Genomic DNA, 12552 nt, shown 5'->3' on the forward strand with positions numbered 1-12552 from the left:
ACTTTCTCTCTCAAAAAAGGAGGAGGAGGAGGAGGAAGAGGAGCTGGAAAAATAACTGGGCAGGAGAAGCTGCCCCATGGCCTTGGCATAAATGGGAAGTCACACAGGAGAAAGAAAAAAAAGCTAAAGCAGCCTCAGTTGTTCCATAGAAAAAGTAAGCAGGAACCTGATGGAAAGTAAATCTTAACTTCATTTGTCACTGATCTAAGAGACATAGACGTCCTAGGATCTCATTTCTCAGGGAATTATTTTATTTTCAACTAACATATTTAGACTCAACATTCCTAAGGAAATAATCAGAAATGGGAAATGCAATAATAGTATAATTAGGTTCATATCTTTGCTTTCAGTTCAGTTTAGTTCAACAAACATTTACTGAGACCTCCTGAATACCAGGCTCCATTAGCCAGTGGAAAAAATATAATTCAGTCTTCACTTTGAGGTAGTTCACAGACTAGCTTTTTGGTGGCAAGCTGACATTCTCTAGTCATAGCTTTGGAACATAAAAAAGGAAAATTTCTTCAAGTGTCCTTCTAAATTAAATGTTGTTAATGGATTTAAGTGTTATTATAAAAGATGATAGAATGTATAGTCAGGGAAGCAAGCTAACATCTATACAATTTTTTAACCCTCACAAATATAAGAAAAACAGAACAGGAAAGCTAAATTAAAAATCCTATTTGACAAACAAACTTGCATTTTTTTCCTTATTTGCCCTGGCTTTGTTTAGGTTTTATCCATTTATTCATTTAACAAATATTTATTGAGCACCAACTATATGCCTAGCACAGTTTTAGACTGAATATACAACAATGAACAAACAAAAATTCATGCCCTTGTGTTTACATTCTAGAGACCATAATCAAAACAAACAAAAACAAAAAAAATCTATATGCAATAACATTCTTTTTTTTTTTAAAGATTTTATTTATTTGACAGAGAGAGAGCACAAGCAGGGGGAGCGGCAGGCAAAGGAGAAGCAGGCTCCCTGCTGAGGAAGGAGCACAATGTGGGGCTCCATCCCAGGACCCTGGGATCATGACCTGAGCCGAAGGCAGACACTTAACTGAGCCACCCAGGCATCCCTGCAATAACTTTCTTATTCCCATGTCCCTCATATCCTTATTCACTCTAGAAATAAGATGGGATTTTTTAAAAATCTAAGATGCAATTGTCCAAAAATAGTATTTCATTCTTTTCATGTATAATTCTTTAAGGCAGAACACGTAGGCTTATTGGATATCTGTATTCATTCTTTTGTGATCTGCCCATTCATATGCTTCTGCCATTTTTCTATTATTAGTGAGTTTTATCTGTTATTTTCTAAAGAGCTTCAGAATTAGTTACAATAATACTTGGTCATATATACTGCAAAACATTTTTTTTCCACTTTGCCATAATAAAAGGCATATTGAGCATAGGAATTTGCACATACCGTATTATTGCAAAACCAAGTAATGTCCCCTTCATTACCAGTGTAGAAAAGTATTGATCCACCATTTTTCTTCCAGTATTCATCGGCTATTAGGTATCGCTGTTTAAAAGTTTCATCAGCATCAAATCCAAAATGATTAACCTATGACAAAAACAAAGTAGACAAATTTCAGAGGAAAGTAATTAAATGAGATCAGCAAAAAAGTAAATTTATTCTTCCATTAAAATCAACTTATGTTATAAAAATAATCACAAAACTTTTTAAACTTCATTTGATTTTAGTTGCAGTAGTAATATTGGCACTATTATTTTGAAATTACTTTCTTTATAGTGTAAGATAAAACAATATTAGGGGCACCTGGCTGGCTCAGTCAGTAGAGCATGCCACTCTTGATCTCAGGGTCATGAGTTCAAATTCCACATTGGGTGTGAAACTTATTTAAAAAAAAAAAATCACAGATCTGTACCTCTGAAACAAATAATACATTATATGTTTAAAAAAAAAGAAGAAGAAGATAGTAGGAAGGGAAAAATGAAGGGGGGGACATCGGAGGGGGAGACAAACCATGAGAGACTATGGACTCTGAGAAATAAACTGAAGGTTCTAGAGGGGAGGGGGGGTGAGGGATGGATTAGCCTGGTGATGGGTATTAAGGAGGGCACTTATTGAATGGAGCACTGGGTGTTATACACAACCAATGAATCCTGGAACACTACATCAAAAACTAATGATGTAATGTATGGTGACAAACATAACATAATAAAATAAAAAAAACAAAAAAACAAAAAACAAAAAACAGGGGCACCTGGGTGGCTCAGTCAATTAAGCATCTGCCTTCAGCTCAGGGCTCAGGTCACGATCAGTCCTAGGATTGAGCCCCATGTGGGCTCCTGCTCAGTGGGGAGTCTGCTTCTCCCTCTCCTTCTACCCCTCCCCCCGCCTGCTTGTGCTTTCTCTCTCAAATAAATAAATAAAATCTTAAAAAAAAAACAATAAAAAAACAGTGTTATCAGTACCCAAGATTTTCAGTGTAAGAGAAGAGATAACAATTATAAAATGAAGCAGCTATTTAGAGGCGCCTGGGTGGCTCAGTTGTTAAGCGTCTGCCTTCAGCTCAGGTCATGATCTAAGGGTTCTGGGATCGAGTCCTGCATCTGGCTCCCTGCTCAGCAGGGAGCCTGCTTCTTCCTCTCCCACTCCCCCTGCTTGTGTTCCCTCTCTTGCTGTCTCTCTGGCAAATAAATAAATAAAATCTTTTTTTAAAAAATGGAGGAGCTATTTAAAAACACAGTAGTTAAAATTGAATTGGAAACAGAGATATGAACCCATTAACTTTTAAAATACATATATCCCTGGGGCACCTGGGTGGCTCAGTTGGTTGAGCATCTGCCTTTGGCTCAGGTCATGATCCCGGGGACCTGAGCATTAGGCTCCCTGCTCAGTGGGGAGTCTGCTTATCCCTTTCCCTCTGCCCCTCCCCCTGCTTGTGCACTCTCTCTGTCTCAAATAAATAAAATCTTTTAAAAAATACAGATAACCCTTACGATCTGTATTTTCATTAGCTGACTGAAACATTCAATTCACAAAAATCTACTAGTTCAGAAGGATATCAAAAAAGAAAAAGCAAAGTATATAGTCATTCGTTACCATTTAAGGTATCTATTAAACCAACTCCTAAATTAGAAATTGGGAATACAAAAGTAAAGAACTCAACATTTAACCTCCCTTTCCAGCAGAATTATGTTTCAAGGTAACAAATAGTTCCAGTTAATGAAAAAGAGCTCTGTTCAATTAAATGGCAGCTAAAGCAGAAGGAATGACAAAATTAGACAAATGATAGTTTTGCAAACCCTTATGAAGTTACTGATTTAGGTAAGAATTACCACATGGTGTTAAAAGCATTAGGAGAAAGAATGACGGGGAAATGAAGATTCATATTAATACCAAAGGAACACCATGGAGAGTACCTTCTTGTCACATGGGCAAAACGTAATTTTACAATGGAAGGATCGAGTTGTCATCACCTCAATCTATTGATCAAAATTAGCATCACTAACAGTGGGGCAGGCATGGATTATGCATCTCCTTAGGTAGTTCAACAGAAGCAAATTTCACGTATGACAAAATCACGCCAAAAATGTTCAACTTTTATCTTTTTCCAGCCTTTAGATCTAATTTCTTTTAGATCTAATTTCCTGTTTCCAGGAAATACACAGGGTAGATGAACAAGCTAAAGACACTCTGAATAAGCAATCAGACAAATCCAAATGTGTGACAAGACAATGGTAAGGCAATGTAATGATAAATAAATAAACTTTAAGGAACAAAATAACCAGATGCAATGCATGATTCCAGGTTGTATTCTGGTTCAAACAAATGATACAAATGATAATTTAGGGACAATTATGTTAATCTGAATATGGACTAGATATTAGATAATATTAACGACTTGTTAATTTTGTTAGGAGTGATCATACTGTGGCTACATAGGTAAATGTTTTTATTTTTTACAGCTGTATATTGAAGGATTTAGAGATAGAATGTCATGTTGTCTGCAATTTACTTGAAAATATTTCAGCATAAAAAAGTAAGATGAATTTAAAGGAAGAAAATTTAATCTATACTGAAAGAGACAAAACACAGAATACTGAGACTTTGCAAGACTTAATATAAAACATGTCCAAAATCAGAAAAATGATACAATAATTTTAAGCTTAAAACGAATTTTAAATTTTTGAGATTTTTTTTTTTACCCTTTCCTTAATAAACTCACCATTTAAAATATAATTATCAAATCCTACAACATGGTAAGATTCATGTGCAACTACCTGAATTTACAGTGTTATCCATAGTACAGAGCCCCACTGAGCCTTTAGGATCATGGGGCTGAACTTCCCCAGTACTTTGGAGACAGAAGTGAAAGTGCTGCATCTGGCACCGGATACCCCAGTGCTGCTCCAGACTGTCCAAGTCAGATCTAAACCAGGGTCTCCTAGACTTCCCTAGGCCATTCTAAAACAGATGGGACTCCTCACACCCAGCTCCATCTATACACACATATCTATTCCACATTATTCCAGAGGTCCCAAAATGCAAGTTTCTCAAAACTGCACTAATTACATACTTTCTGATGTCCATGATCATCATCATATATAGTCCTAAAATATAAGCTATTCTAATCTAAAGATTGCCTACCTCAGGATAATAAATGGTTTGTATAGAACAGGCATATGATGATGTCCATGTGCTAAAAATCCCTCCCATTTTATATGTTAATTCAACATATATAATCAATCACTCATTCAACAAGTGTCTATTGAATCGCCAAGTTCCTGTTCTGGGCCAAGAAGTAAGCTAAGCAATGGGATAAAGTGTTGGCTGAGCCACAACACCTACATTTAATTTAAATGAATTCAACTATACCCACTCACCTAAAAATAATAGAGAGCAAGAGAGACAGTGGAGGGAAGAAAGACAAGGGATTCCACTTGCCTCCATTCAGTTAGTACAGTGGTCCTCCATGCAAAGTCCCCGGAAGTCAGAATCAGCATCACCTGCGAATCTCTTAAAAATGCAAATACTCTGGCTGAATCCCAAACCTACTGAGTCAGAAACTGTGGAGAGTAGAACACAGTAGTCTGTGATTCTGATGTACAGCTGAAGTTTTGAGTTAGCCTAAGCCCTCAAATAGGAGATGACTCTGCTATTCTTTCCTTTGATCTAGGTTTCAGAATACCTCTAATACTATAAGCATCTCACCATGCTGAATGAGAGTCTGATGTTTAAAGATGTGCATCACCACCCAACATGACGCCCAAATACAAGCCAACCTCATTATTTGAAGCTCAACAGGAAAAACTATGATCTATTTCACCAAAGAAGGAAAGACTGGCTGTGCTGGACTTAAAGAAAGGAAGTACATGGCTCTCTAACAAGACGCCTTACCATGGGATTCTCAAAGATTATTCCGCTGTAGTGATTTTCCCCTTACCTACTGACTTTAGAACCCAGACTTCTTATAAAATGAGATATTGCTGTAACCTTAAAAAGTAGCCCACAAAAAACATATTTCAATAATCCAATCTAAAGTTTTCAAATTTGAAAACATGGATATGTGTTTGTATATAGCATGTTAAACATAAATGGTAAAAAATTTTTGTCAAAGGAAAAACTTCCATCTAGAATTATAAGGGTCACCAAAACTTTAGAACCAGAGAAAGTCAAACTTCTATGTGTGACCACTGTCTGGCCATGCCTGCTCCTAGTAATTCATCCCTAATTGTTTAAATTGGGAGAAAAAGGGAAGAACTCTGGTATGGTAGAAAGAAAGCAGGTTTGGGGCGCTTGGGTGGCTCAGTCGGTTAAGCATCTGCCTTCGGCTCAGGTCATCAAGCCCCACATAGGGCTCCCTGCTCCATGGGAAGCCTGCTTCTCCCTCTCCCACTCCCCCTGCTTGTGTTCCCTCTCTCACTGTGTCTCTGTCAAATAAATTTTTAAAATCTTTAAAAAGAAAGAAAGAAAGAAAGCAGGTTTGCGAATTAACAGACCTGAACTTGAATCTCTACTGTGAAGCCTCACACAAGTCACTTCACTTCTCTGAGCCCAGTATCTTCATATAAAATAATGATAACACACAATTTAAAGGATTGCTGTGAGGATTAGAGAAAATGTACTTACAGTACCAGGTATAGTTTCTAATATATAGTAAGTACTCAATAAATGTTAGTTCTCCTCTCCATCCCATTTGTAAACCAATCCTAAGCATGGAGTACTTGGATGGGGTAAATAAGGTAGAAGGAGATGATAAAGCTCTTCACAAAAGAAAAAGAAAAGTTCTTCATATAATTGTAAAAAGTACCCTTGGAATGTCACAATCTCCTATTTTTTTTTTAGTGTTTCACCTAAATATTAAATAGTTAGAAAACAGGCCATAAAATCTCTTTTGCAAAACATTAGTTTACGTAATTTCCTTGGCTCCTTCTTATCATCAAGGATATCAACTTCAGGCTACCTAACTACAGATAGTTTCTAATACCTAAGGGCCCAGCACACTAGGGGCAGTGTGCCCTCTGCCGTTGAGAACTGAGACCCACATGCCACTTTTCAGCTCTGTGTTCCTGAATAAAGACATTTTATAAATCACAACAGGAAAGGGGACAAGGGCTTTATAAACCATTTGATCTGTGTCGTTCAACTAAAGAAACTGGGCTCAAAGAGGTCAAGTGACTTTGTCAAGGTCACAAATTAGAGACAGAAGTGGAACTTTTAATTATTTTTGCAATTCGGTTTATTGAAATAACTAAAATAAATAATAGTGCTGTAAAAGCAACAAAACATGACCTCAAAAAAGAAACACACCTCTAGTCACATATAGTAGTCCTTTCTAAAATGTAGTCCAAGAAATTTCAAGAAATACTTCTCTCCTTCACCTTGTAGAGAAGAAAGAGATCCATAAGAATGTGTAGGCAAAAAGGAACATAGAGAACATCTTTAAATAAAATATACTGTAGCAAAAATCATTATTTGGACTTCAAAATTGTTCAAGAATAAAAGTCATATTCAGAAATGTCCATTAGAACATTACACATGTTACACACAATTTGGTTGGCAATTTGGGGTTGCAGGGGAGAAGGGAAGGCAAATAACACAGAGCACCAACTACATGCCTGGCACCATGCTGGTGCTTTATACAGATCACATCATCTTCCCAATTACCCTCGGGTGTACTTTCATTACACTAGTTTTAGAAAAGGTTGCTGATACTCAGAAAGGTCAGATAACTTGCCCAAGATAACATAACTAATAAATAAAAATCAAATACATTTTTTTCTTTTTTTTAAGATTTTATTTATTTATTTGACAGAGAAAGAGAGGGAGCGCATAAGCAAGAGGAGTGGCAGAGGGAGAGGGAGAAGCAGACTCTCTGCTTAGCAGGGAGCCCAATGTGGGGCTCAATCCCAGGACCCTGGGATCATGACCTGAGCCAAAGGCAGACGCTTAACTGACTGAGCCACCCAGGTGCCCCCCAAATACAATTTTTCACACGTTTTTATCCCCTACCCAATCCTATCTCTAACAAAACCCGGTCTGATTTTTCACTATAATGCACTATTGCAAAGAGAGCTGACTACCAACTTCAACCTTCAATAGGAGACACTAGAGTATCTTCCTCCAAATTTGTGTAATGAAGGACATAACCCTCAGCCATTTACTAACAGTTAAACTGAAGAATATGTGAAATATTGGTCTTTTCACTGGCCTAACCCAATAACTTTTACTATACAACTATTTGTAACTTGTTTAATTAGGCACTAATAAAAAACAAAATCACACTAACTCTTACTCAGTAGCTTTTCGTTTTAGAAAACTCAGTATTACAGTTAATTTTATTTACACACCCAGATATATGATCATAGCTAACTGAAATTTTACTAAAGATAGGAAAAGTATACTTGGAGATATACAGGACCAAAAAAAAAAAAAAATGGAGTCACACTTCCAATAAATCAAAGTACCTTGAAAGATGGCTCTCTGGTTTCCAATTCTAATCCAAAGATAGTAAAAAGAAATAAGACCCACTTTCTTCCACTTGATATGTATGCCCTGTATTAATTTTGGAAGTATGGCATTATGTTCAGTTAGAGTTCCTAAATGGAGACACATTGCTTCTAGGCAAGGTTGATCTCCCCTGAAGGGGAGATACCCTCATGTTAGAAGGATACAAGTTTTCAAAGAAGGAGTCAAAACCTGGAAGGAAGGTAAGGTTTAGGCAAGCCAGAGGTCTATAGTTGGAGAAGGATGAATATCTACAAGTGGAGCCCTACTAAGTTAAGTTATCCCTCATACAGGAGTAGCCCAAAGCTAAAACAAGAAGGGAGAGCAAACCATATCTTATGAATCTGATATTTCCACTTTATTTTGTCAGGGCCATGCGAAAATCCTGCTTAAATGTTCTACATTTGCTTATCTGTATTATGAAAACAGAAAGGACTGGAGAGTAAATGTGACTTCAAGAATTAAAAGGGCAACAATATCCCTCGAGGATAGTATGGTAGTGACAAAGGAAATGATCCAAATCCCTTCAAGAAGAAGGTAGGTCTAAGAGACAGGATTGTCCTCTTCCCACAGGGCTGTTTTCTTCATTACCAACCTTAGCAGGTGTAGTTTCCATTTTAACAAGGAAGGCAGACGTTTCCTCAGATATACCCTTCAAATGAAATTATCATTCTGTGTAGTAAGACACTGTTCTGCACACACCCTTCTGTCCATATTAACCAGGAGAGAGAAACGTATTCCCTCCTTTTATACTTTCTTGGTAACCTACCTCTAATCTTAAAAAAGAGACTATTAGAAATAAATTATTTATTTAAAGAGAAAATGACAAGGGGGGTAGAAAAGAAGTGATATGGGAGAGTCCACTGTAGAAAAAAGTTAGACTATCCAGCCTCTTATATTTATAAAAGGATAGTTAGAAAGGCAAGAATACAATAGCTACCAAAGCGTACATGTATAAGACAGATACTTTATAAATAATTATTAAATGAATGCAGTTCAATTCTTCTAATCAATGGTTCCTCATATTTTTATATATGAAATCCTTTTGTTAATGTTAGAATTTGCATGCATGTTCTATTTTAATAGTCCATGTTTGAGAAAATACACAAGAGAAGCTAATATAAATTTAATACTGGTATAAATGAATACACAATAGCATCTAATTATATTTGAAAAAATAGTATATGCTGGGCAAGAAAATGGACTCATGCACCCTCTCCAGTAACTGTGCAGTGCTCAGTAACTCCCTTTTCCTCTGACCAAAGACCGTGGGCCCCAAAGGGGAAAACACATTTTAAATTACCAAAATTCTACAAACACAAAATACTCTCTGCTCTACTGCTAAAACAGAGGTAGAGATATCCTGCCCTTGAAACATCTAAAACATTACAGTAAATCAAGAAATAACATGTTTTGTCAAACAACAGTTAAGTGTTGCATCAGATGAAGATTCTGGCATCATCTGTTGGCTTTGGCAAAGCACCACATGATCAATAAATCACATGATCAACTCCCAATGGCTTTAGGAAGCTTTGTACTACTAGAATTACCTGGCCACAGTTTTAAGTGTTCAAATTAGAAAGTGCAGCAGTGATTACTAAATACATAAATTTTAGGAAATGTTACACCATCAGAGGGCGCTGTTGTATAAGAAGTAAAAGGGGGGGAGCCCATTAAGTTTTAAAATATTAGATTCATAAAATTTCAGATTAGATCTGAAGTCCAAACTCTTAGGTGAAAAAACTCAGATACAGAGATGACAATTATTTTAAATCTCTCTTTTTTAAAAAAAGATATATTCACATAATTTAAATATGGCATTCATCATCCTTCATTTTAAAGTAAGGTTTCAAAAATTCCTGCTGTTAGAATAGTGGTTACTCTTGTAGGGGAAAAATGACTCTAAAAGAGAATGAGGAGATTCTAGAATTAGGATGGTGCATTTTTCTATATGTATACGATAATCAACAAAATAGACTTATAAACCTTTAAGATTTCCTTTAAGATATATGTATTATTTTATAATATATGTATGTTTACATTTCTATTTCACTATAATCATATGTAAATTATACTGCACTAAATCACATCTATAGTAGATTTTTCTTTCATTTAAAAATATGTATATTGAGTACTCATTAAATGACAGGCATTTGGAGAACTAAGATAGAATTCTATCTCTCAAGTTTTGAATTTAACAGAAGTGGTGAACATGCTAATAAACAATCACAGGATGGTGTGGTTAAGTTCTACAAAGTGCTGTGAGAGCTCAAAAGAGGAAGTTACCATCCTGCTTGAGGTAATCCTGCAAGGCTTCACCAAGGAGGGAATATCCGAGCTGAACCCTAAAGAGTAACAATTTTTTTTTCAGGTACAGAAGAAACAGAAGAGCATTTCAAGCAAAGGGAGCAAGATAAGCTGTGCAGGACAAGCATATTCAGGAACTGTTGTTGTTTTATGGCAGGAGGTATACAGTTTATGAGGGGAAGAAATGGGAGATAAGATTATATTCATCAGGCTGCCTCCAAATGTAGATATGAAAATCTTCCTATCAAGAGAAACCTAACTGAAATTTGACTTTGCCTCTCTAAACCAACATTGAATGAAACTGGTTCACTAGAAATAGAGCCTTAATGAGGCAAAGACTTTTATCTGGTTTGTCCACGAAATTCCCAGTGACTAGTATAATGTCTGGCACGTAATAGAAGATCAGTGAATATACAGGGAATGAATGGTTGCATGCATACATCCTAGCTCTGCTACTGGTATAAAAAAAAGACCCAACATTGCTTCAAAGACCAGCATGATTCAAAGCAATGAGAATGGAGATCAAAGTGCCGAAGAGCAAGTTTGTGTAGGTTCATTTATTGCATGGGTCTGTTACTGACTTTGGAAGAGTTGCACAACACTGTGGTTGGCTGTGCCTTTTGCCCAGTGACAAATCACATGCCCAAGGGAGAACCCAAGCATAAAATCTAAAACCAACTCATAACAGTTTAGCCTTATACAGGCTGCTGAGGATCCAGGAACTGCATGCCCTTTGCTGGGAGTAGAAACAGGAAGATAAATAACTATGAAATTAATATAGACCAAAAGCCAGCATCTGGATGGCGGGGCAGGGGAAAACTAATCAGCATTTTTCTGAAGTATATAACCTAAAATACACTTGACTTGTGACAGGTGTATAGTCACAGTTTTTAGGGCTGGAAAGGATCTAAAGGTGTGGCTCTCAGCCAGTGCACAGTTATCTAACCCGAATGACAGCTACCTGTAAAATGTATATCATCATAAAATGTATATATCCGGCAGCATACTGGTGTTTGGTAAACCTGAATATGCCACCAAATGTTGATCTGATCATGTGTAAGATACATTTTCTCAACAACAGAGTTTTATAAAGAAGGAAGAAACACATAAGAGGTATCAAAGCCAAGAGCAAAAAGTGATTAGAGGCAATAGTTGAAACTATCGGTAAGGAAGCATTTCGTGATGCAGGGGGATTCTGAGGAGGCAAGATGGAATGGGGTCAACAGCAAATATGGAGGGATTTGACTTGGACAGGAGAAGGAACCTCTCCTCCACTGGGTAACAGATGAGTGAAGGAGGAGTTACATTTCTAGGTGGAAAGGGAAGAAACTGAAGGGGTTCTAGCTAAAATGCCTCTTACACAACACCTTAACTTTTTTAACCAGTCAAGTAGGGGGCAGGGCTATCTATTAAAAGAGTATAGTGTTGCAACGATTTGAAGACAGAAGTAAAAGTATGGCATGGAAGAAGGAACTGATGCTTAGGCCTCCAGAGGGTCCCTGAGGTGGGGGCTGGATTTGCAGGCACAACAACCTGCCTAGTTATAGGTTTGCTTCAGCAGAGGTCCACAACCCAGGGGTAGGAGTAGAAACATTTAATAGCTGTATAAAACTAGAATGTGAATTCCATAGAGGCTGACAGAAGGACCAGGGTAAAGGGAACTGAGGTCATTCCTGATCTCCATGCAAGCATGAATACCTAGAACCATGAGGTCCTCTACACCGTAGATAAACGCTGCCAAAATCCACTTGCTGACTTGCAAGGGAATCTAGACTATTATATTTATTCCATTTTATGGAGTAAAAAAACCTTGACAGAACTCATATATACAGTATGTAAGCATTTCAACAGTAATCTTATAAAAGTTATATAATGCTGTATATTACCAAACACAGCTTTACACATTTATTTTCTCCTTCTTTGTTAAATATAAGATGATGTATTACTAATATTTTTCTTCCTTTATACTCTGTTTTTCTGAATGCTTCTGGACATGCAAAATATTCTTCTGGTAGCACTGTTATAATCGTATACCATACCAGATCTTCTGAAAGATGGAGACTAGAATCAGGTACAGTATAAAAAAAGAAAAATTCCACCCTTACCCCTAAAAAGGCAAAACCATGCTTTCCAAATACAGGATTATAGCCCTGTGGTGTATGTAAAACCACCCAATCCTCTGTACTTCCCCTCCTCTGAAAGGACAATCTTCCTGCAGAGGGCTGTGAGGACTTCTCAGATCTTACCAACAGAGC

General features: G+C 36.9%; 1 protein-coding gene across 3 annotated transcripts in view; it reads right to left on the reverse strand.

The window, feature by feature from the left end:
- The window catches only part of PRCP (prolylcarboxypeptidase), a 70563-nt gene that overhangs the window by 30987 nt on the left and 27024 nt on the right, over window positions 1–12552 (reverse strand). For all 3 annotated transcript variants that reach the window (XM_028126791.1, XM_028126793.1, XM_028126790.2), the window contains one exon: window positions 1436–1576. In XM_028126791.1, the coding sequence (XP_027982592.1) occupies window positions 1436–1576 (141 nt within the window). The remainder of the gene's footprint in view (window positions 1–1435; window positions 1577–12552) is intronic.

Source organism: Eumetopias jubatus, unplaced genomic scaffold (genome assembly GCF_037043125.1).
Source record: "Eumetopias jubatus isolate StellerSeaLion01/CBP00866 unplaced genomic scaffold, mEumJub1_p1.0 scaffold_13, whole genome shotgun sequence".
In the NCBI taxonomy this organism is placed as follows: domain Eukaryota; kingdom Metazoa; phylum Chordata; class Mammalia; order Carnivora; family Otariidae; genus Eumetopias; species Eumetopias jubatus.